This window comes from Patella vulgata, chromosome 4, assembly GCF_932274485.2.
Source record: "Patella vulgata chromosome 4, xgPatVulg1.2, whole genome shotgun sequence".
Taxonomy (NCBI): domain Eukaryota; kingdom Metazoa; phylum Mollusca; class Gastropoda; family Patellidae; genus Patella; species Patella vulgata.
This window is the reverse complement of record NC_065882.2, coordinates 55,581,349-55,607,475: the sequence shown is the minus strand read 5'-3', so window position 1 is coordinate 55,607,475 and position 26,127 is coordinate 55,581,349. Positions and strand designations below refer to the sequence as shown.

The 26,127-nt window shown below is 37.4% G+C and overlaps 1 protein-coding gene across 1 annotated transcript; it reads left to right on the top strand.

Annotated features, from left to right (window-relative positions):
- The first annotated feature begins 1,005 nt into the window (after positions 1 to 1,005).
- On the top strand, positions 1,006 to 23,986 carry LOC126818988 (A disintegrin and metalloproteinase with thrombospondin motifs adt-1). The gene is made up of 16 exons (XM_056100236.1): positions 1,006 to 1,123; positions 8,027 to 8,216; positions 8,753 to 8,991; positions 9,338 to 9,502; positions 12,716 to 12,868; positions 14,219 to 14,371; positions 14,844 to 14,996; positions 15,991 to 16,143; positions 17,143 to 17,295; positions 18,723 to 18,875; positions 19,786 to 19,938; positions 20,179 to 20,331; positions 20,805 to 20,957; positions 22,349 to 22,501; positions 23,373 to 23,525; positions 23,766 to 23,986. Exons 1-16 carry the CDS (start codon positions 1,057 to 1,059, stop codon positions 23,984 to 23,986), a joined length of 2,565 nt encoding a protein of 854 aa, XP_055956211.1. The 5' UTR covers positions 1,006 to 1,056.
- Positions 23,987 to 26,127: the final 2,141 nt, after the last annotated feature.

Genomic DNA, 26,127 nt, shown 5'->3' with positions numbered 1-26,127 from the left:
ATTCTTCAAACACTTTTGTTGACATATTTCAAGTGTTAATCCAGAACACCCTAATTTTCCCCTTCAAGGTGACACTTTTCCACCTATATAGGGCCAACCATTCACCCATGTTTGGTTTGAATCCAAGGAATTGCTTATGAAAAGCAAACAGAAATGTCTAAATTTGTGTATCAAGGTTCTCTATCTAGGCCCCAATAGATCCGAGTAAAAGCTTCTTTTTAAAAGAAAACATATGAATCGGCAATACGCGGTAAGGCGGTTTTAGAGATGTTAACAAACGGACATACAGGCATAGCATATTGTGGTCCTAGACCAAAAATGAAACTGCAGATTGTATGCTGACAATCCAGTTAGCAATTGCCGAGAATGTTCATTATGTCACGCAACCATTAAACCAACCCTGATTAAATTAATTCTGATATATTTACGCCTTTATGATATGGGATAGACGATTATAAACTATGTTAGTGTTATTTTCTTTTACAATTAATTAATCAAATCATATCATTATTACACTATACATTGTTACTTTAAAGGATGGGGCGAATAATACAAATAAATTGAAAAGTTTCACCAAATTTCATTTCATGCTTATTGGCTTATTGTCGAGTTTTAGATAAAAAGGGTATGTAAAGGCCTATTTTGCTGGTCGATTTACCCGTGTGAGTGGTAAACACCGTATTCTACTTAAATTAATCTGGATACCTGGTCAATAGTATTTCCTCGATATATCGTGTTAATATAATCAAACATAAAAAATCAATCATTCCCACCCCTAGCATGTTTCCGATTTCATTCAATACTCCATTAATGAAATACAGTTCAGGAGCTATACGCTACATGCGCGCTAACAAAACTCAAGGCGTACCCCGCGTGTATTTTCATTGATTTTAGAATACTTTTTTTTCATCAAATGTATGCAAATGCGTTAATGAATATTAATTTATATTTTTATTACTATTACTGAAAGTTTGTTGGAAATCATATTCTTATATTAATCTGTACGACACAGTGTGCTACGTCAAAGAATCGTAAAGCAAATTTGGATCATTGGAAATGTTTAACACTTTGATTTGGATATCTTTTTTGTGCGTAACAAACATACAAAGTGCCAAAGAGAAAGGTATATTTGATATTTTTAAAATTATGAAGTTTTCCAATATTGAAATGGAAACAACGGGGTTGGTTTCAGTATTTATCCTCCCACATTTTATGTCCGTCTGTCGACAATTCTTGTAACGCTCTACCGATATCAGTAAGTTAATTTTATGCCGAGTTTTTGCTTCTGTAGCGAAAACTTTATGAATGCTGTATGGGGCCGCGGTGGCTAGTAAGTAAGGTTAGCTCACTAACCAGGAGGACCCGAGTTCGATCCCGGTCTTGCCTGCCGAGACAGTAACTCGGGTTTTTCCTGCGTGGTTTCCCCGCTCAGTAATGTAGGGCGGATGGACTGCCATTGAAAATAATGTAGTCTTTCGGATGGGACACAAAACCAAGGTCACGCGTAAACGTTGACGAGCACGTAACACTATAATAGAGACTTTTGGCAAGCGTAAATTCCTGGTCCGTATCGAGTATCCGCATCGATTTTGCGTGTGATGTCACCGATGTGTGTGTATTTCTCATACATGATACGGCACATGGATACGACAGCACGTATCGAACAGCTTTCATACGGAAAAGATCCGTATAAAATCCTCGTCTTTTTACCGTCCTTTTTGCTACTTTTAGACGCTGAAATGTTGTGCCATACCGTTTTTATGAATCTATGTGTATCCTAGAACAAGAAGGTGCATATTTGATGTGATTTAAACCATGATAAAGACTTGAATTTTATACTTATTTTTCATGAGTTTTTCTCTGAATTTTCATATTTTTCTTGTCTGCCTGCCTGCCTGTCTGCATGCTGGTTGGTGTACGTTCTAAATTTAGGGAGGTGGGACCTTGCAAATCAGTAAATGATTTTATTCTATGGTAAAGGGGTATAAACTTTCTGAAATGATACCATAGTGAGTCGAAGTCGAAGATTTTTAATAAGATTCGATATTAAATTTATTTTTTATAGCTCAGCGACTGTCGAGCGACTTTACTCCCTCCATGAATTTGTAGACTAGGCACTTGACTGGTACTGATGGTGATCTTGGTAGATGACTGCCGTCATGCTATAATAGAACTAAGCTCAACTCAGCTACGCATACGTACGCGGCGCGAAAATCTGCCAAAACTCTAAAACTTGACGCAAGGTATCACGTGACGATACGGATACGTGATACGGATGGGGAAAATTCCTCTTGCCAAAAGTCTACATTGCCCTTATAAAGCTCGGTTCATACTACATCCGTATCCATAAACGTATCCGTATCCGCACCCGCATCCGTATCCGCGTTTTGCCATTAAAATAGAAAACGTCCGGCTTTCAAGGCTGAATTGTCTGTCAGAGATTGAGTTTCTATTTGGGTAGATGATGTAATAAGGGGAAAGTACTCGCTGATTTGCTAAAGCTCGGCTCACTAGCCGAAATGCGGACGCATTTTACAAAAATACGCTCTGGGAGCAATCAATCCGGCTTAACGGACGCAGTTGTTTTTGTGCGCAATACGTGCTGGATTCTATTTGAACCCTTTTTCTACCCTTTGCTACCAGAGCGTATTTTTGTAAAGTGCGTCCGGCATTTCGGCTAGTGAGCCGAGCTTTAGCCAATCAGCGAGTACTTTCCCCTTATTACATCATCTCCCCAAATAGAAACTCAATCCATTCCAAGAAAAGCCTGGCCTTGTGTGCTGTGGATTTGTGTAGTCTTGTGAAGAACACAACATGGACAAGACAGAGGAAATAATCATCCTTGTGGAGAGAAATCCCATAACAGTTCATGGACCCCTACTGTCGTTTTTCTCTTTCGTCTTTGGGTCCACAAATACAAAAGAAAGACTTCCTCTGTGTCACTGTCAGACTCCATGATTGCAAATGACAATATGATATCTCTGACAGACAATTCAGTCTTGAAAGCCGGACGTTTTCGCGTTTTCTATTTGAACGGCAAAACACGGATGCGGGTGCGGATACGGATGCGGATACGTTTATGGATACGGATGTAGTATGAACCGAGCTTAAAAATGACTAAAGTATACCAGTACGTATTCACTCACGCATTTACAGATACGGATACGGATGTAGTATGAACGGACCTTTAGCCTGGATAGAGCAGAAAAGTAGGACGTTAACGTCCTTTTTATTTTATTTCATTTCGCTTTTGCAGGGATCGTTTGGTATATTTTACCGAGGAACTCTATCGACATTTTAATAATGTGCAGCGCATAAGTTTATGCGGAGTTATTGTCATTGAAACCTATGGCCGCTGTTGGTGACATCGACAAGTCGCGGCACGCAAGTCGAAAAAATCAACCCAATAACGCGACAAAATAATCAAACATTCGATTTGTCGGGTCAACTCTATCGACTGTCGCCTTCGGCTTATTCACATCCCGACAAGTCGACAAAATACAATTATTTCGACTGGTCGTGCCGCGACTTGTCGCCCCGGAAGTTAATCCTTGCAATGCCGCGATGGTGACAAAGGCAACTGCAAACAAGAAGCTCGAGTTCTTAACCGAAGATAATATTGTTTGTTAGATATAAATTACACTTCCGTGTCGAAATCTGATGAAGAATACCGACGGATGACATGTCGGTGCTAAGAACTCGAGCTTTTTGTTTACAATTGCCTTGAGATAAATTGGATGGTGTTTTTTTTTAAAATTTGTTAGGGTTATTCGGCTAGTTCGTTCTTTCGCGTGAGTTAACGCCCGCTTCCACGTAAGATGCTATCGCAGACAAATGTTTCTTATGTAACGTACAAGAAGAGTCAGTGGGGTTTGAGAGGCTAATCCGACATAGGTCGGAAAAGGAGGAACTTAAAAAGGAAATTCGGAAAAGGGGGGAACTTAAAAGGAAATTCGTTACCCCATCCCCTATGTACAGGTATAGTCGTACCTTTTGCGACATAATAAGGCAAAATATTTTGTTGTCTACAAGTACAAGCCCACAAAACACTAAAAACATTGACAGGAATCTAAATAATTAGTAGGATTTGTATTGCAATTCTTTGTCCTTGTCAGAGCAAATTCCCGAGGCTATGGTATCTTTCAGTTAACCTTTTCGGAAATGTATAGTTCATTTCAACCTAAATGGCACTGAGAGAAGTTGTGAATTGAAATCTTGTGAGGATTTTAAAAATGCACGAAGAGATAGGCCCAGTCGACGTAGAAACCGAACTCAGAGGACGATTACTAAGCTCATCAGAAACAACACTTCATAAGTATAGGGATTGTTTATGAACCGATGATGCTCGTAACCATTGCTTCATAAATATGTGGTCGCAGATTTTCAGAATTACTTAGAAACTTTGCAAAATAAAATGTTCACTGTAAATGCATTTAGGATATTGTTTTATTAGCCTTTCGGCATAAACAATTAGTCATTTTAGATTTCTTTGCCTAAAGCGGTTTATGGATTTCAACGACATTTTTCGGTATAGTACTGTGGAGATGTTTGTTTAGATTATTGAATGAATTTCTTTTAAAGTTGGTAAGAACATGGACCGTGTATTAACGAAAATCAGCCCGAATGTTGCTTACCTTGTGGTTATTTAGATTTGTTCAAATAAAGCCCCTTTACCCCATCCCATAGAAGTGTGAGTGTGTTTGGCGGCGGGGGTGGGGGGCACATTATTTGAGCTAATTTGGGGGATTTCGACTTCTCCTTAACTGCTTGATTGTTTCAAACATATTATGGAGGTATGTTGATTGATTTGAGCTTGTCCAGACTTTTTTCAGATAGGGTAATGTGACCGGAAAGAGGCATATTCGGGCGTTTTCGATTTCTTTTACCTAAAGTACTCGCACTTAAAACAAAATTTGTAGATATGATGCCTTGATGGTCGATTTGTTATTAACAATGTTAAAGTAATGTCGCTTCACTCCATGGCTTCTTGGTTGCATGTTTCGCACTGAAATGGCCTTTTCCACTATCGTAATTAAAAGAGTTTTTTAGGCTACAAGGAAAAGGGCTGTGTTATCCCAACACGCCTGTGCGAAATGTCCTATATTGTTAAACCCCGTCTCCCTGTTTCTTTCTGATTAATTTGAACGCTCAAATGTTCCAGCTATAACACTATGCGCGCAAATGGACCGACAATCATATTTTGAGACATCGATTGGGGATAGGGGGGTTGGATGGCCGAATGGTTAGCGTTTGCGCGTTGTATCATAACGTCTGTCATTGAGTTAAATGGCGTGGTTTTGATTTCCCGGTTTTACGTGACAAGGAGTAGGATCGCCTGTCCAACCTCGTGGGTTTTCTTCGGGTCTCCCGCTTTCCTCCCACTGCTAAAGACCCCTACGTGCAAGCGAATTATTGAAATAAAATTGTACCACATAAGTTAGTCCCGAAATGACCTAGTTTGTGTCGAGTTGACGTTAAACCCCATTTCTCTCTCTCGAATGAGGATCTGTGGCCTTTAAAACACGTACATACAATTAGAACTTATTCCATGGTTACTCATGGGCGAAACCATCTCGAACGTACATAAAACCTGAACTTAATTGCGATGGTTTAATGTTGTAATTTGTTGAGTCTGCTGAATGTATTAGATAATTTGATGGTGACATTCTGTTTTTATGTTTTATATTAAGGTCGTCTATTCGCATATTCAATGAATAATTTACAGGACACAATAAAATGTTGTTTACATGAAGTAGAATACCAGAAAAGAGATTGTCGGAAGTTTATTATCTATGTTACGTATCAGTGAATTTAATAGCCGCGAGTATTCTTTTGGTATCCAGACACCACAGTTATGCAATATGAAAACCTGCACGATCACGCAATAAAATTGTTTGAAATATTCAGAGAACAAAAAGTAATTTACTCCATTCGATGCGTGGAATTAATTCTTATAACGGTTTTAAAAACCTATCGATGCTTGATTGAATCCCTGCCATCAAACCATAATATGATTGAGACTACCTTCGTTTACTTAATACAAAGTAATTCTTAATGCAAGTATAAGAATATCCGATTTTCTTGTGGACCTCAAATATTGGCTTTCATTGATATGGACCTTTCGTGTACTTTTATATAAAAATCGCTATTAGTATAGGAAAACATTGTATTCCATGAAATGAACTTCTTAATTTTACTTTTGATAAAGCATGGACTGTAAATAATTTTGCTGAGTTAATGTCGATTATATCTCGTTTAGATTTCTTATTCTCAAGCTGTATGTATTTGATTGGAAAACTACCCGTTAGAATTACAAATGGATTTCAGTTAGCCAGTAGTACATAGTGGTTGTCTATTTTGTTCTCTAAAAAAGAACCTCAAACCCTCAAAATCAGCAAATTAACTTACAGCAGAACAAGAAAAACTTTTAATAGCTTATTTAAAGTAATCTTTCATTTGACGAAACTTTAAACCCCATTCCTTTGTTAGTTAAATCAAATCAGTCAAAATTTGTAGAATTAATCTGTAAGATCCACTAATGAATCACACCCCAGTGAGTGTATCATCATCTTTCATGTTTTGAAAAATCAGAACATTGAACAGAATCAGCGTCACAATTTGTCAACAATTTCTTGTAGAAATGCTTGAGAGTAAAATTTCTAAGAAATTGGTGGTTCTTGAGGGTTTTACTAACCTAGGAAATGCTAACGCTTTGAAACAATTTATTGACGGTGCTGGGTCATGGGATGTTTTTTGGTCGGTGTGTCCAGAGTATGATCATTGCTAGCCGAATTAAAATGTTTCTAGTTATACGTGACTGGCCTCGACCGTACAACTAAATAATAGTTGCTAACTCGACCATGCAGTTTTACTGTTTGGGAAATAATAATTGCCACAACCGAATTCCGGAAGTTTTTTTCTTGGCGTTGGTGTGAATATTACAGCTTATATAAATAACATCCTAAACTATAAATGATATGTTCTACTTTCTATGTGCGAAGGTTTGTAGACAGATTCATAATTTCAAAAACAGTGTAGAGCGGCCAACTGGTAACTGCCAATTTACCAGAATAAGAACCCAATCCAGGAGTTACCTAGGAGTTAAGAATATTTTATAGATGTTCCTAGAGTATAGATCTGGTATCTCGGTGTTAGTTCGACTAATCTGACCTTATAATAAATATATTGTGTTTCTAACATTTAGAGACCGATGCTAGGAGTCCATGCTTCCATGCTATAGTTACCAATAAGTATAGTATAGCTGAAGTATCGGGAATCGAAAAAGGCTTTGATAAAGGTGTTACCCTGTGAAACAGCGGGAAATAACAGGCTAAATTTAGCATTTCTTCTGTTTACTAAAATCATAATTCAGCCAAGTAATTCATTTCATCTGTATTGACAAAATATATCATGGGCACTTCCATGCTCCATAACAGTTTCGATAATAGAGGTTCTTCGGGGACGAAAGTGATTAGACAAATGGAATATTTTGTATTTGCAATAATTTAAAGGAGCTAAATCGATAATATTTGGGACCAAGAAATTGACCCAAATGGGTCGCAACGCATATAATAATGTAATCTGATTGTATATAAACTGATTTACATCCAATTGTTTCCGTTTGGACTCTAATTTCAAATCAGTTATGTCCATCGAAATACGGCATGAGTCTCAACCGAATAGCAATTTCTAGCGTCTTTTTATTCCAGTCTATTGTGCATGCTTCCAGATAAGATATGTCGTCACTGTTTGACACGAGTTGTGGAATATGCCTAGCCTCGTTCTTTCTGGTCACTTGTTACAAATGACGCTGGTAAAATGTTTATTTTGTCTTAAATATTGGATATCAGAAACCTACCTTTTCCTGGTAAGATTACAACATCAATGTTGATTTGAATTGACAAATAATTTGTATTTTCAACGTGTAAGACTTTGGATGATATTGAGTTAGAGACTTAGCTACTTTAACTAAAATATTGGAAAATGTTGATTAATAATGCTGTCTTTTATTATTCTCTTGTAACAGCAAGCACGCCTTGTCCCGGTTCCAACTATGCTCAGCTAGCAGATACATGTTATTATTTCTACGATAATGCCAAGACTTGGTGGAATGCTGAATTATTCTGTGAGGAAAATGGAGGAACCCTATTAATTTTTCAAGAAAAAGATGAAATAAAATTGGTGAAAAAAGAAATTAAAAAGATAGCAAAAAATCTGTACGTATCATATCCAAAAAAGTTTTAGAATAAATTTGTTTCGGAATATTAAATAATGATGTAAGACTTTTAAAACTATTCTTTTCACCATATGCCTATATTATAAGAAGTGAAGGAGTGGGTTATTTAAGAGAAAACCCTGCCTTGTGTCATGTTTCTGGCTTTAAATGTTATATAAATTATTTATATACATTAATTTATCCCAAAGGCCAAGTCCCGAATTACATGTAACTCTTTAAGCCATCGGATGACTAAGATATTTTAATTGGATTTGAGCACATATTCCGTTTATTACCACAGCAATGACGATCGAGACCTACTATTCGTGTCAAAGCTTCATATGTTCATAATTTCGCCGAGAATAAAGTAAATTGACTGAAATTTTGAACACATTCATTATTCATTATCTGTTTTTAAACTAGTGTAATGGGAACGACTAGCTCTTTATCTAAATCTTACATAATGCATCTTTAAATAATGAATCCTTGTTGACGAAATGATTTTTAAGCAAATGTTACTGTTATTGATTTCCATAGACAAGAGACGGCACAATTTTGGCTTGGATTAAAACATAACGCCGATGACGACAAGTTTTACTGGTCTGATGGGTCAGATTTAACACGCAAGAACTGGATAAACAAACTGGATGATAAAATTATAACCCCAGGTCAATGTGTAGTTATACAAGCCAAAGAAAACTCCGGTGCTGGAGCGAAGAAGTGGGAAACCAAATCATGTGAAGAAAAACTACCATTCGTCTGTGAAATAGAACTTTGTAAGTATATGAACCGAGCATGACGTAATCGCAGCCATCTTGGAATTATGACGCCATATCAAAAATCGAAATCAGCCAGTCGATGTGTAAATTATTGTCCAAAACAAAAGCATGTCCATCGGACGGAGCGTTAATGATTTTTTCAAAGAGCTTAGTCCTCAATGGAAAGATGAACAGCAGTTCGGGTCCAAAATCAGCAATCCTGTTTCTGGCTAAAACAAATTACTACCAAAATAAACTTGATCTATTCTTTTTTTTTAAAAATGGAACAGAATTTCAGTTATGATCGATCAATGCCAATGGATCAACATTATTGTAAAAATGGATATGTCGCTTTATATTGTAGCGATGTCTAGATGGTCGGTATGGAGTTCATGGGGTGAATGTTCATCATCGTGTGGACCTGGTCGAAAGTCAAGAAGTCGGAAATGTTTAAGACCCACTTCAGCTTCTGATAGCTGTAGCGGAATATCATCAGATACATCATCGTGTAATAAAGCTTCTTGTCCAGGTATAGTAAAGAGTACACTGTTAAAAATGGGTGTAATTAAAAACTATAAGCAGTGTTAATTAAGTGTAAACTTTGCACCACAGCTAGCGTTGTTAAAAGAACTACACCTAACAAGTGTAACAAATATTCATTACTACTGAACACCTGAATAGGTGTAATTGTGGCGTGTTTTGGATAAGCTACACCACTACATGTGTTATACTCCATTTACACCAAAGGGTGTAACTATTATTGGGGAATAAATCATAGAACAGCGTTAATTTTACAGCGTTTATTGGGTTCCAAAAGTGTAATCGATATTCATGAGTACTGAACACCAGGATAGGTGTAATTGTAGCCGCTAATGGGTGTTTGGTTTGAGCTATCCATATACAAGCGTTACATTGCATTTACACCAACAGGTGTAATTATTTTAGGGAAACATTCCTACGAATAAGATACGTTACAAAAATATTTGTGTACTCCAATTTAAGTGGGTTTTTTTTTGTAAAATATGGCTTTAATTGCACTAGTAACACAACTATAACTCATTTTAGAGTGTTTACTCATAACGAGTAAAGTATAGATTATTTTAGCTTGTATACACTTAAAGACGTGTAAATGTTCCAAAATATTACCAAGTACAAAATCTTAATTAATAATTCTTGATTCAGGTGAGGTGCATAAATAAATAAACCACATTATTCAGCCAAGATGTAAGGATATGTGCATTGATTTTTCATCATGATTTATATTAATTGTAATTTGATGCAGATTGTCTAATTGCCCAACAGCAGTTGAATTTGAATCAGTCTGATGGGTATTTGTCAATTTAATGTCATTGTAAAATGAAACACAGTAGCCGACGGGCTATATGTAATCTGGGTCGGGCTAAACGCCCTATACTAATTATCATGGAGATCAATAGCCAATTTCATGTTTTCTGAACTTAGAAATCGTTGGCTTGAAATAAATATCCAACAAAACAAATTACACCCGTGTTGGTGTAATAATTAAAATGGAAGTGTAATTTACAAATCATCCTTGAGGGGATACCCACGGTGTAAACTATTTATATGTAACATTACACTGTCTGAGTGCATCAGGCAGGTTACACTACTGGAAGTTGCAATTAGTTTACACCTGAATTGGTGTAATGTTCTACACTAGTTGGGTGTTATCGGTTTACACCACTAAAGGCTAGGAGTTACCCCTATTTAGGTGGCAACGCCGAATTGGTGTAAACTTCCTTATTATTTTTAACTGTGTAGTAAGACCTACTTCACACCGAACCCATCTCTATACAATATTAGGACTAACATAATCTCTTGAAGCCTCTCTGTGCAAAAGCGATTCGACATGATTGACTGAGTATAAAAAGAATTACTATAGACGTGCATACATTGTCTGCGATATCACTTCTGTGGAAGCAGACGTTAAAGCACCAGATAGTAGTAGTAGTACGGGCATACACCATGCAGTGTGCTATGAGGGAAATCTAGCCCGGATAGCGGGGCTACGACCAAGGGATCTTTTACGTGCACGTCAATGTGTACACGGGACCTCAGTTTTTTTCCGCCCGAAGTACCATAATACGTTGTCCATTGCCAGACCCACTCTCCTGCACTACTAACAAGGGGAACCACACCGGAAAATTCATATGAACTTTCTCGGCCAACGCAGGGATCGAAAACAGGACATCCAGGTTAGCGAGCCAACGTCTTACTCACTGAGCACCGTGGCTCCTGTAGATAAAGAAGCGACCTATTTAGCTCCAATATCTAGCCCCAAAGTATCAAAGTAGATTACGGTATTTCATCGAATTATTCCACCCTTTTCGATATTTTAGTGATTGTCAAAAACACAAGTCTATGTTATTGCGCCCTGTAGTTTTAGTAGTGACGGGTGTCCCACATCTTTGTCTAGTCATTCTAGAAGACACGATGTCATGTCTTAATCGTTGGTAGTTGTGTTATGCCTTTGTTTGAAACTCAATTCTTATCTTACTAACGAAGTTTAGTGACCCAACATTAATAAAAGCTTTACCAGGTTCAAACATAGAATAAAATCGATACAACAATTGTGTTTCTTAATTGAGAAATGCAAACGATATCGATTTTTTTTCATTTATCAGGCGTGTGATCAGGGGGAACTTCCGGAATATTCATCGAAATAACGTCGATCAAATAAACGTGCGAAACATTGCCGCCGTGTTGGCGCCACTCCACTCTTTTCCTATATATGTAAGATCTAAATGAGCAAAAATATTGTCTAAGAGCTTTTGGTAAAAAATTTTGCCTCCACACCAAAACTTGATGACATCTCCACCCCACCCCCTCTGTTCATATTCATGGACACGCCTCTGTTTTTACATTAACTAATATAATTATTTAACAGAATATCTTTATGTTATAAACTTTACCGTGCCCTACTTATGACGCATGGAGCCTTATCGTTTCTACAGCACAGGATTAACAATAAGCCTTGGTAATAATTGAACGCATCGTTCTTTGGAGGGATCGGGTATTTTGTCTTAATTCGAATCAGTGATGACCCCTGAGCACCGTATTTAAACCTGGCTAAATCCAGCCTAAACTCTCGACCATATAATAAAGCGGAAATACCTTAAGGGCGTTCACACTGACTTGTGGATGCCCCCTCCCCTGAAATCTTGGCTCCATTACCACCACCCCCCCACCCCAAGCGGGCCTCTGTGAGAGTCATGCGAACAAAAGTAAAAACTTTGCAATTGATGGCGGAAATAGCGCCAAGTTATAAGAAAAAAAAATTCCAGTCCATAAAGTAATTTTAAATTGTTAGCAAGCGCTGATTGATGATGTAATAACTCAATAAATTTTAAATTAGGACGACCGGGCTTCAAATAAAAAAACAAAAATTAACCATATCATGTTTTTTTTCGGTGGAGTGCTTTCTCGTTGTTGTTTTGTTGTTGATCAATGAAACCAAACTGGGCACGTTTTATTTCTATTTAGTTGAAGAATGGAAAAAGTGGACGGAATGGAGTGGATGTAGTGTTACATGTGGCGATGGACAGCAAGTCAGAGAAAGAACTTGCAGCAATACTATAGAAATTCATATTAAAATGTGGGCGTATAAAATGACCTTTTGTCTCTTTTCCGGTATGCAAGAAGCCTTCCGCTTTTGTAACTTTTGCTAATATAAGTTTATTTTGCTAATATAAGTTTATTTTGCTAATATAAGTTTATTTTTCAGATTGGAGTGAGTGGTCTAATTGGGGTAGTTGTTCTGTATCTTGTGGTGAAGGTAAAAAAGAAAGATCTAGACAATGTTTAAATTCAAAACGCGGATCAGATTGTTCAGGCAGTTCTAAAGATACAGCTTCGTGTACACAAACATCATGTCCAGGTAAAGTACGAGTTATTTTGATTTGGAAAAAAATTGAAACATAGAGGCTTTCAAATGGCTCCTACATATGGCGAACCGAACTCACCAAGCACAGTAATTTAGGATTTAGCTCTCAAAATCACTGCGTTACCAATAAAGCTTCCAAACTGATCGACGGTTTCGTACCAGTTTAAAATACCATTTAAAGTAGCTAAATCTCTGACTCAATATCATCTAAAGTCTTCGACATTGAAAACGCGAATTATTTGTCAATTTAAATCAACATTGATGTTGTAATCTTACCGGGCTTCTAATATCCAATATTGAAGACAAAATAAACATTTTACCATTGGTACACGAATCGTACACCATATTGCGTTTTACCGCCATTTGTAACAAGCGACTCGAAGAACGAGTCTAGACATATTCCACAAGTCCTGTCAAACGGTGACGATATATTCTTATCTTTTGTTGTGATGTTCTTAGTGTTTAACGTCTGCTTCCACCGAAGGTGGTATCGCAGACAAGTCTCTTTTTTTCTCATTATCTTAACGCACGCGCAGTGGTCTTTCCTGTGGGAGTGAACCGGAGTAGGTTGAGAAGGTGCCGCTATCTCCAAGCCACATACGCTCACACCAGGGATCGAAACCACGACAGCGAGCCAGTGGTGACCGGTCAGCTAGAGGTCGAAGCGTGACACTCTAGACCACTAGCCCCCCCCCCATTCTTATCTGGAGAGCATACGCAATAGATACTATCGATGTAGACTGGAATAACCAGACGCTAGAATTTGCCATTCGATTGAGACTGCTGGCATATTTCGCCGAACATAACTTACTTGAAATCGAGTAAAAACGGAAACCGTTGAATGTAAATCAGTTTATATACATTCCTATTACATTTTTATATGGGTTGCGACCCATTTGTATCAATTTCTAGGTCCCAAATATTAGCGATTTAGCTCCTTAAGAAGGGTAAATACCAAAACATGAGTTATTGATGAATAAGCCTGTGATAGTGGAAGACACAGACATTTCAGAATGCAGTTGCTTAGAAAATCTACATAAAATGTGTAATTTCTTGTCATTTTCCGTGATATTTTTTAATCCCTATCATGCTGATGAAGCACAGAGGGTCCTTTCATTGAATAAAACGTGTTCAATTATTCTTTTTTTTTTTACACCATTTATAACGAATTTATAACCAATTACATTCCTTAAAATAAAATTAAGTTTCTCTACGAAGCGCTAAGCTGAACCTAGAGACAATCACGGAACCCAATTAACAATAACCATTTCTTTTTCGCCTTTTCCGGGCGTAAATAACCTTCTCCATTTGTAAATTTTGCCAATAGAATTATATTTATTTCAGAATGGAGTGAGTGGTCTAATTGGGGTAGTTGTTCTGTATCTTGTGGTGAAGGTAAAAAAGAAAGATCTAGACAATGTTTAAATTCAAAACGTGGATCAGATTGTTCAGGCAGTTCTAAAGATACAGCTTCGTGTACACAAACATCATGTCCAGGTAAAGAGTCATCGTTATGATTGTGTTGAAACTGTCGTGGTTTTCAAGTCGAACCCATATACAACGCGCATAATTTCTCATCTCTGTTTGTTAAGATTTTTCTTTTTAGCTGCTGGTGATGTGCGTAACAGGAAATCTGTCTGCCCGTTACATTTTTGGTGCGATATAATAACTCTAATTAAGATAGAATGTTCAACGGTGGTGTAGATGTTCAGTTTTTGAATACCATGACCGAGTTCGAAGATGACTTTGTCTGCTTATAGGTTAGGCAGAGATGATCAATTTGATTGGTCGAGACTTTGTAGCACACTCAGTAAGCTGGTGAATGGTGTACTTGTATATTGCTGATTGTGAAATTATGAAAGGAAAATTAAAATCACGTCAATATTAAATGTGGTCGTATAAAAATGATTTCTGGGCCTCTTTACCGAGCTTTCCCTTTTGTAAATTTTGCTAATATATTTCATTTCAGACTTGGGTGATTGGTCTAATTGGGGGAGTTGCTCTGCGACTTGTGGTGAAGGTAAAAAGAAACGATCTAGACAATGTTTAAATTCAAAGCGTGAAACAGATTGTTCAGGCAGTTCTGAAGATACAACTTCATGTACACAAACTCCATGTCCAGGTAAAGTATGAGTCGACGTTCGGGCGTATACACTCATAGCCTGTGGGATTTTCTGACATTAGTTTTTTTAATAGTCGACAACTTTGTTGCTATACATCACTAAATAAAGGAGAGCAACGCAACTGGTAACTATAGGCCCTACGCTGGTTTATAAAGGGAAATCAAATTTAAAACCATTAATACAAAAATGCAAATTAGTTCGTGGACTTCAGCATACCAACGCTGGCGAACAAATAACATAATTTGCTCTTCAAAAAAAAAGTAGGGAAAATTCAGAAACAATACAAAACTGCGGAAATACACTGCTGTTTTTATTGGAGGTAACCAGTGTATGTTAATAACAGGCCAATTGCCTACACATGAACATAAACATTTCATATGGGCGGCTTATCTGACAGCACCATTTCGATCGCAAAGAGATACACTGTCATGGTGATTCCTCCCCACATCATAACAGACCCACGCCGAATCTGTTATGCTGTCTGAAGTTAACGTTAGCATGACGCTCATTTACACGCCTCCAAACGCGAGCACGACTATCAGTGAAATCCAGAGTAAATCTGTACTCATTTGAGACGATTACCCCAATTTCTAAGCTGTCTACACCATTGACGCCTGTTTGTCATGTGCTGGCGAGTTAATTGACGCACAACACGCGGTCATCGCGCATGCAAATGGGCTGTATGTAGCCGATAATTCTTTTTTTGAATCATTTATAACGAATTTATAACCATTTACATTCCTTAGAATAAAATTAAGTTTCACTACGAAACGCTTAGCTGAACCTAGCTTTTTTTTTTTTACATAATTTATAACGAATTTATAACCATTTACATCCCTTAAAACAGAATTAAGTTACACTACAAAACGCTTAGCTGAACCTAGCGACAATCACGCCCCCCAATTAGTCATAACCATTTCTTTTTCGCCTTTTCTTAGTGTGAATAACCTTTTCCATTTGTAAATTTTGCCAATAAAATTAAATTCTTTTCAGATTGGACTGAATGGTCCAATTGGGGTAGTTGTTCTGTATCTTGTGGTGAAGGTAAAAAAGAAAGATCTAGACAATGTTTAAATTCAAAACGTGGATCAGATTGTTCAGGCAGTTCTAAAGATACAACCTCCTGTACACAGACACCATGTCCAGGTAAAGAGTCATCCTTAAGATTGTGTTGCAACTGTCGTGGATTTCAAGTCGAATTCATAAACAACGCGCATAACTTCTCATCTTTGTTTGTCAAAATTGTTTTTTAGCTGCTGGTGGTGTGCGTAACATAATAACTTTAATTAAGGTAGAATGTTCAAAGTTGGTTTTGATGTTCATTTTTTGAATACCATGATCAAGTTCGATGATGACTTTGTCTGCTTAGTAGGCAGAGATGATCAATTTGATTGGTCAACACTTACGTACTTATAACTCTTGATTTTAATTCACGTTAAATATTTCCGTATTAGTAATGTTCTTATATGGCTATAAAGTCTAGATAAGATGTAAACATTCTAGCGTAGTGTAGTATACTTAGTAAGCTGGTGAATGGTGTAGGTGTACATGTATATTGCTGAATGCGAAATTATGAAAGGAAAATAAAAACCACGTCAATATTAAAGGAGCTATATCGCTAATATTTGGGACCTAGAAATTGACCCAAATGGGTCGCACAGCATATAATAATGTAGTCTGATTTACATTCTATTATTTCCGTTTTGACTCTTAATTTCAAATTTAGTTATGTCCATCGAAATAAGGCATGTGTCTCAACCCTATAGAAATTTCTAGCGTCTGGTTATTCCAGTCTATTGAACAGGCTCTCCAGTTGAGTATGTCTAGCCTCGTTCTTTCTGGTCACTTGTCGCAAATGACGCTAAAACGCACTATGGTACACGATTCGTGTACCAATGGTAAAATGTTTATTTTGTCTTAAATATTGGATATCAGAAGCCTGCCTTTTCCTGGTAAGATCACAACATCAATGTTGATTTGAATTGACAAATAATTCGTATTTTCAACGTGTAAGACTTTAGATGATATTGAGTTAGAGACTTAGCTACTTTAAATGTGGTCGTATAAAAATGATTTCTGGGCCTCTTTGCCGATATGCAATGAGATTTCCCCATTTGTAAATTTTTCTAATATATTTTATTTCAGACTGGAGTGATTGGTCTAATTGGGGGAGTTGCTCTGCGACTTGTGGTGAAGGTAAAAAGAAACGATCTAGACAATGTTTAAATTCAAAGCGTGAAACAGATTGTTCAGGCAGTTCTGAAGATACAACTTCATGTACACAAACTCCATGTCCAGGTAAAGTATGAGTCGAAGTTCTGGCGTATACACTCATACCCTGTGGGATTTTCTGACATTAGTTTTTTTAATATTCGACAACTTTGTTGCTATACATCACTAAATAAAGGAGAGCAACGCAACTGGTAACTATAGGCCCTACGCTGGTTTATAAAGGGAAATCAAATTTAAAACCATTAATACAAAAATGCAAATTAATTCGTGGACTTCAGTATAAAGAATACCAACGCTGGCGAACAAATAACATAATTTACTCTTCAAAAAAAGTAGGGAAAATTCAGAAACAATACAAAACTGCGGAAATGCACTGCTGTTTTTATTAGAGGTAACCAGTGTATGTTAATAACAGGCCAACACATGGACATAAACAGTTCATATGGGCGGCTTATCTGACGGCCCCATTTCGGTCGCAAAGAGATACACTGTCAAAAGTGAAAATGGACATTTTTGATTTTTGTCTTAATAATGAGTAATTGCTCCACCAATCCCCAGACATTCGGCAATTCGTCGTGGCATGCTCCTAATCAACCATCCAATCACGATTTGGGGGCAATCTGACCCTCTCCTATTGCAGTGACTCTGCCAATTCGTGCAGTGTTGTCGGTTGACGTTGACGTCTCCCTATCATGTCCCAGACATGGTCTATAGGGGAAAGGTCAGGACGCATGGCTGGTCAAGGCGTATGGACAATATGGTGACGCTGGATGTAGTCATTCACGAAACGAGTGCGGTGGGCACGGGCATTATCATCTTGAAAGATGAAACGTTGACCTGCACGTTGAGCAAAGGACAGAACTATCGGTGCCAGGATGTGGTCACGGTAGTACACACCAGTGGCCCTTCCTTGAACAATATGCAAGTCCGTTCTGCCAGTCATATGCACATCATAACAGACCCACGCCGAATCTGTCATGCTGTCTGAAGTTAACGTTAGCATGACGCTCATTTACACGCCTCCAAACGCGAGCACGACTATCGGTGAAATCCAGAGTAAATCTGTACTCATCTGAGACGATTACCCCAGTTTCTACGCTGTCTACACCATTGACGCCTGTTTACCATGTTAATGGAGGCACAAGACGCGGTCGTCGCGCATGCAAATGGGCTGTATGTAGCCGATTTCTAATCGTTTGGGGTTCACAGCCGGTATACCCATAGCAGACCCTGTCTCGATCATAAAACGTTTAAAATGATATGAAAATCGTTGAGTACGAAAATACAAATTAGTTTGTGGACTTTAATAGTAGAATGTAATTAAGGAGTGTGGCTAAATTAAAGATAGAAAAAAAATTAAACTTAAACTAAAATCGTTCATTTTCCGAGCAATAGAATTGAGATTTTTCTCTTTTTTCGTATGAAGGCGATGGTGCCCACTGCAATTGATTGTATGCAAGCAATATGCAGTTTTAGTTTGATTTGATTTTCAGAATGGAGCGAATGGTCAGATTGGAATTCATGTAGTTCATCATGTGGTGAAGGTCAACAGACAAGAAGCAGAAGATGTATGAATTCTATAAACAATGGAGAATGTAAAGGAAATTCCCAAATAACACGATCCTGTTCACAGGCAGATTGTCCAGGTTGATAATCAGAATATTTAAAAAAAAGTACAATCATTATTTGCCCAAATGTTCCTTTATTTACGCGTTGACTCCCGATCTATAATACCTTGATTTTCATTAATGTCAGTATTATATCATTATAGTATACCCTCTCTTTAAAGTGAGTTTAAATTGTCCGCCATCAGTTATTTTGTCTATAGTTATTTGTTAATTCTCAAGTCTCTACGAAGTCAGATACCCGTGATGTGGGTTTTAATTTATTTTATTGTATCAAGCAGTAGGGGCCATTGGATGAACTTTATTGAAATATGAAATTTTCGACCACATGAGTACTGGCAAGCTGAAGGACGGCCCGAAAAATTAATGTCTATGTTAAGCATAGAAATAAAAGTGACCGTGGATTTGGCTGTGTTAAGCATAGAAGTAAAAGTGACCGTATTTGTCTGTGTTAAGCATAGAAATAAAAGTGACTGTGGATTTGGCTTGTCAGCAAGCACACAAACGACATCATAAAGACCTATTTAACCATTTCCCCGGTATCTGTGATTCTCCTAAAACGGCAAATGGCGAACGCTAATATTTAATGATTCAAGTGAAAGAAAACATGTCTTTAAATGGCATTTAAAATGTACGCCTTCTCGTATTATCAGCACATGACATTTCTTCGTTTCGTTGTGAATTTCCAGGTAGTTCTAATGAAAAGTGCGCGGGAAATAATGGAATACCGATCATCAAGTCGCCACTCTCCGTTTAGGAGACTCACAGATGCGGCCATTTCCCATATAAAGACTTGGCCTCAATGAATTTACTGTCAATCGCCCCCTTATGTGACTTCCGAATTTCTGGGGTTAGCGTCTTTCTTGCAGCAAAAAGTATTCATTTTGTCGTTTCTAAAATTGATTGATGGAATCGCCATCGTTGTTTTCAGACTGGAGTGTGTGGTCTAAGTGGAGTACGTGTTCTGTGACTTGCGGAGAGGGGAAAAGGGAAAGACAAAGAAAATGTTTGAATTCAAAACTTGGATCAAATTGTAGAGGAAACTCCAAAGATACAACTGCCTGTGTACAGGCACCATGTCCAGGTAAAATATGAGTAAATGTTCAGGTGTATATACACTCATATCCTATGGGATTTGCGAGTTGCGACATTAGTTTATTATTTAGTGTGGACGAATACTGTCGATCATGAGTGAAATTAATTGCACTATGCGTGGATAATAAATGTGGGCGTATACAAATGATTGTTGTGACTCTTTTCCAGATTATAAACGAAAGGCTTTTACCTTTTGTAAGTTTTTATAATCTAAGTATATTTATTTCAGATTGGACTGAATGGTCCAATTGGAGCAGTTGTTCTGTAACTTGTGGTGAAGGTAAAAAAGAAAGATCTAGAAAATGTTCAAATTCAAAACGTGGATCAGATTGTTCAGGCAATTCTAAAGATACAACCTCCTGTACACAGACATCATGTCCAGGTAAAGAGTCATCGTTATGATTGTGTTGAAACTGTCGTGGTTTTCAAGTCGAACCCATATACAACGCGCATAATTTCTCATCTCTGTTTGTTAAGATTGTTCTTTTTAGCTGCTGGTGATGTGCGTAACAGGAAATCTGTCTGCCCGTTACATTTTTGGTGCGATATAATAACTCTAATTAAGATAGAATGTTCAACGGTGGTGTAGATGTTCAGTTTTTGAATACCATGACTGAGTTCGAAGATGACTTTGTCTGCTTATAGGTTAGGCAGAGATGATCAATTTGATTGGTCGAGACTTTGTACCACACTCAGTAAGCTGGTGAATGGTGTACATGTATATTGCTGAATGCGAAATTATGAAAGGAAAATTAAAATCACGTCAATATTAAATGTGGTCGTATAAAAATGATTTCTGGGCCTCTTTACCGAGCTTTCCCCTTTTGTAAATTTTGCTAATATTTTTTATTTCAGACTGGAGTGATTGGTCCAATTGGGGTAGTTGCTCTGCGACTTGTGGTGAAGGTAAAAGGGAAAGATCTAGACGATGTCTAAATTCAAAGCGTGAAACAGATTGTTCAGGCAGTTCTGAAGATACAACTTCATGTACACAAACTCCGTGTCCAGGTAAAGTATGAGTCGAAGTTCGGGCGTATACACTCATAGCCTGTGGGATTTTCTGACATTAGTTTTTTAATAGTCGACAACTTTGTTGCTATACATCACTAAATAAAGGAGAGCAACGCAACTGTTAACTATAGGCCCTACGCTGGTTTATAAAGGGAAATCAAATTTAAAACCATTAATACAAAAATGCAAATTAGTTCGTGGACTTCAGCATACCAGCGCTGGCGAACAAATAACATAATTTACTCTTCAAAAAAAGTAGGGAAAATTTAGAAACAATACAAAACTACGGAAATGCACTGCTGTTTTTATTAGAGGTAACTAGTGTATGTTAATAACAGGCCAATTGCCTACACATGAACATAAACAGTTCATATGGGCGGCTTATCTGACGGCCCCATTTCGATCGCAAAGAGATAAACTGTCAAAAGTGAAAATGGACGTTTTTGATTTTTGTCTTAATAATGAGTAATCCCCAGACATTCAGCAATTCGTCGTGGCATGCTCCTAATCAACCGTCCAATCACGAATTGGGGCAATCTGACCCGCTCCTATTACAGTGACTCTGCCAATTCTTGCAGTGTTGTCGGTTGACGTTGACGTCTCACTATCATGTCCCAGACATGCTCTATAGGGGAAAGGTCAGGACGCATGGCTGGTCAAGGCATATGGACAATATGGTGACGCTGGAGGTAGCCATCCACGAAACGAGCGCCGTGGGCACGGGCATTATCATCTCGAAAGATGAAACGTCGACCTGCACGTTGAGCAAAGGACAGAACTATCGGTGCCAGGATGTGGTCACGGTAGTACACACCAGTGACCCTTCCTTGAACAATATGCAAGTCCGTTCTGCCAGTCATATGCACATCATAACAGACCCACGCCGAATCTGTCATGCTGTCTGAAGTTAACGTTAGCATGACGCTCATTTACACGCCTCCAAACGCGAGCACGACTATCGGTGAAATCCAGAGTAAATCTGTACTCATCTGAGACGATTACCCCAGTTTCTACGCTGTCTACACCTGTTTGACATGTTAATGGAGGCACAACACGCGGTCGTCGCGCATGCAAATGTGCTGTATGTAGCTGATTTCTAATCGTTTGGGGTTCACAGCCGGTATACCCATAGCAGACCCTGTCTCGATCATAAAACGTTTAAAATGATATGAAAATCGTTGAGTACAAAAATACAAATTAGTTTGTGGACTTTAATAGTAGAATGTAAGGAGTGTGGCTAAATTAACGATAGAAAAATTAAACTAAAATCGTTCATTTTCCTAGCAATAAAATTGAGATTTTTCTCTTTTTTCGTATGAAGGCGATGGTGCCCACCGCAATTGATTGCATGCAAGCAATATGCAGTTTTAATTTTATTTGATTTTCAGAATGGAGCGAATGGTCAGATTGGAATTCATGTAGTTCATCATGTGGTGAAGGTCAACAGACAAGAAGCAGAAGATGTATGAATTCTATAAACATTGGAGAATGTAAAGGAAATTCCCAAATAACACGATCCTGTTCAATGGCAGATTGTCCAGGTTGATAATCAGAATATTTAAATAAAGTACAATCATTATTTGCCCAAATGTTCCTTTATTTACGCGTTGACTCCCGATCTATAATAACTAGTATTTCATTAATGTCAGTATTATATCATTATAGTATACCCTCTCTTTAAAGTGAGTTTAAATTGTCCGCCATCAGTTATTTTGTCTATAGTTATTTGTTAATTCTCAAGTCTCTACGAAGTCAGATACCCGCGATGTGGGTTTTAATTTATTTTATTGTATCAAGCAGTAGGGGCCATTGGATGAACTTTATTGAAATATGAAATTTTCGACCACATGAGTACTGGCAAGCTGAAGGACGGCCCGAAAAATTAATGTCAATGTTAAGCATAGAAATAAAAGTGACCGTGGATTTGGCTGTGTTAAGCATAGACATAAAAGTGACTGTGGATTTGGCTTGTCAGCAAGCACACAAACGACACCATAAAAACCTACTTAACCATTTCCTCGGTGTCGTGATTCTCCTAAAACGACAAATGGTGAACGCTAATATTTAATGATTCAAGTGAAAGAAAACATGTCTTTAAATGACATTTAAAATATACGCCTTCTCGTATTATCAGCACATGACATTTCTTCGTTTCGTTGTGAATTTCCCGGTAGTTCTAATGAATAATGCGCGGGAAATAATGGAATCCCGATCATCAAGTCGCCATTCTCCGTTTAGGAGCCTCACAGACGCCGCCATTTCCCATATAAAGACTTGGCCTCAATGAATTTACTGTCAATCGCCCCCTTATCTGACTTCCGAATTTATGGGGTTAGCGTCTTTCTTGCAGCAAAAAGTATTCATTTTGTCGTTTCTAAAATTCATTGATGGAATCGCCATCATTGTTTTCAGACTGGAGTGAGTGGTCTAAGTGGAGTACGTGTTCTGTGACTTGCGGAGAGGGGAAAAGGGAAAGACAAAGAAAATGTTTGAATTCAAAACTTGGATCAAATTGTAAAGGAAACTCCAAAGATACAACTGCCTGTGTACAGGCACCATGTCCAGGTAAAATATGAGTAAATGTTCAGGTGTATATACACTCATATCCTATGGGATTTGCGAGTTGCGACATTAGTTTATTATTTAGTGTGGACGAATACTGTCGATCATGAGTTAAATTAATTGCACTATGCGTGGATAATAAATGTGGGCGTATACAAATGATTGCTGTGCCTCTTTTCCAGATTATGAACGAAAGGCTTTTACCTTTTGTAAATTTTTATAATCTAAGTATATTTATTTCAGATTGGAGTGAATGGACCAATTGGGGTAGTTGTTCTGTATCTTGTGGTGAAGGTAAAAAAGAAAGATCTAGACAATGTTTAAATTCAAAACGTGGATCAGATTGTTCAGGCAGTTCTAAAGATACAACCTCCTGTACACAGACACCGTGTCCAGGTAAAGTATGTCCGTCATGTTTGTCCATCGATATGCATTATGTATTTTGTAACAATGTTCTGGTTTAGGGCAACAACAAATTCGACCAACTTTTATGCGCCACCCGGGCTAATGTACCCAAATATACGCCATACAATGTTTTCATTAGCTCGATAGGTGCAGAAAAGGGGGACGCGAACCCCCGTTTAATTCATTCATTGTCCATGATCGCCTGAACACTGTTCGATATTCAAATTAACGTATTATCCGAATGCATGGAAGGATGTATCGTTGACTGCGATTTACGTAGCCTGAACTAAATTGGCGTGTTACATGGTAAATTGAAATTGTCTTTGTAATAGGAAATAAAATAATTGTCTCATATTTTGTTTTCAGTTACAAAAAAGAACAATGGTCGAAACGATGAAAGGAAGAAAATGAGAAATAAAAAAATCAGTGCTCAGAAAACCAAAAATAAAGGTATTGTTGGATATGAAATCTACAGAACCCAGACACTTCGTGTTGTGAGATGTGCTTTGACATGTTTACGTGTTAGTAACTGTCGTTCAATAAATTTTCAGTTCAGGAGAGACAAAAGAAAAGACAAAAAGACAAGCAAGGAAGAAAGGTTGTGTATTCTTAATTCTGTCTCGTTAATAGACGAACCGTCATCATTACAGCCAATGCCAGGATTTAAAATGTACGATATCGGAGAGTTTTTTGACACATATTGATATAATCGTAAATAATGAAAGATTGTCTGAAGGAATTCTTGCTGAATATACGACCACTAAAGACCACCATTTCACGTCGTATAAGCTGTGATAATCTTAAAAGGAGTACACAGTAAATTGCGTGTGCATTGGTTTGTGCATTATAAACCTTGCCAACAGTAGGCTAATTTCATTTTTCGGACAATAACTAATTTTGCACGGATTAATGTTCGCTAAAATTGATCAGAATATGAAGAGTATAGGTAATGTCCCCTCGTGGAGTAAAATATGCAAAGGGGATTGAAATAAAGGGTTTTGTGAGCGGGGTTTGTTCATTTTCTCATGCTCCGTGATCTTATATTTGTTTCCAGTAAATAGAGTCGATATGCATCTGTGATAATTACATAATTTATACATATTTCATTGTAAATAATTATTTTCATTTTTCTTTATCTTATTGATAATTTTGTTTCGTAACTGATTTGTCGAATTCTCGATCCGGCAACTAATGGTCTGCATGCTGTAGATAAAACAGTTCGACATTTCGTAACTATATTGTACGATCTACTGACCGACTATAATATAGATCATTGGTGTTGATAAATATATTTCTAAATATAGGATTTTATAGAGTTTCTTTAATGGAAGCTAACATATTTTGTTTTGTATTACCTAATCATTGTAGGCCTATTGGCGAACGATTAAAGATACATTAGTTAAGAGTTTAATAAAGAGTTGGTCATTCTTGCTATAATTATTCAAAAATAGATGATAAAAAAAGAAAATATTGAAAATTTCATTCAAATTACTTCATTCTCAGCCAAGTTATCATTGTTTATAGTTTTGAGAAGATGGGTGCACAGTGGTAACCAGGGCACTGGTATAATCGGGACTGAGCCTCGCTTTCCCATTTTTAAATTAAATTTTTAAATGGCGAACCGTTTTAATCTAGTTAAAATCTCGAGTATCAGATGCCATCGAGAGTCGATTATGGTCTTGTTTTGTTAATAAATGTCTAATTAATAGTTTATATAACATTTCAGGCCTAAAGAAAGACCTGCAATAGGCAGCTTTAGCTCTTGCATAATGTTTGTTTAAATAAAAGTAAGAAAATAAACAACCGGGGTTATTCTCGTGTACAATAATGCAGGAGCTACCAGCGTCGACAAAATGGAAACCAAAATACGGTAACAAGAAATCAGTATAGTATGGTGTGTGCTGAATATTTTTATACGACAATTTGTCGCCTACCCAAATTCGGGGTTTCGACGACAGTTAATCTTTGATGCATGCAGGCATTTGTAGGGGCTTTATAAAAAATTTTATCTGGAAAGTATCAAAGGATATTGTTCCAGATCCACCAGTTTTACATATGTGACGACAGGTTAAACAGATTCAAATATAGATAGTAAAGAAAGAAAGAAAGGACCGTTCCCATGGTTCATCTGTAAGGTCTTCGCACAAGTTCTGAATATGACGCAAATATCGGACACTAGATCAAAAGGTGACCCTTCTGA

Coding starts and splice junctions, on each gene's coding strand:
- LOC126818988 (XM_056100236.1), top strand. CDS start 1,057: ATGTTTAACACTTTGATTTGGATATCTTTTTTGTGCGTAACAAACATA. Junction 9,503..12,715: donor TAATAAAGCTTCTTGTCCAG/GTATAGTAAAGA, acceptor TTTATTTTTCAG/ATTGGAGTGAGTGGTCTAAT. Junction 23,526..23,765: donor TGTACAGGCACCATGTCCAG/GTAAAATATGAG, acceptor TATTTATTTCAG/ATTGGAGTGAATGGACCAAT.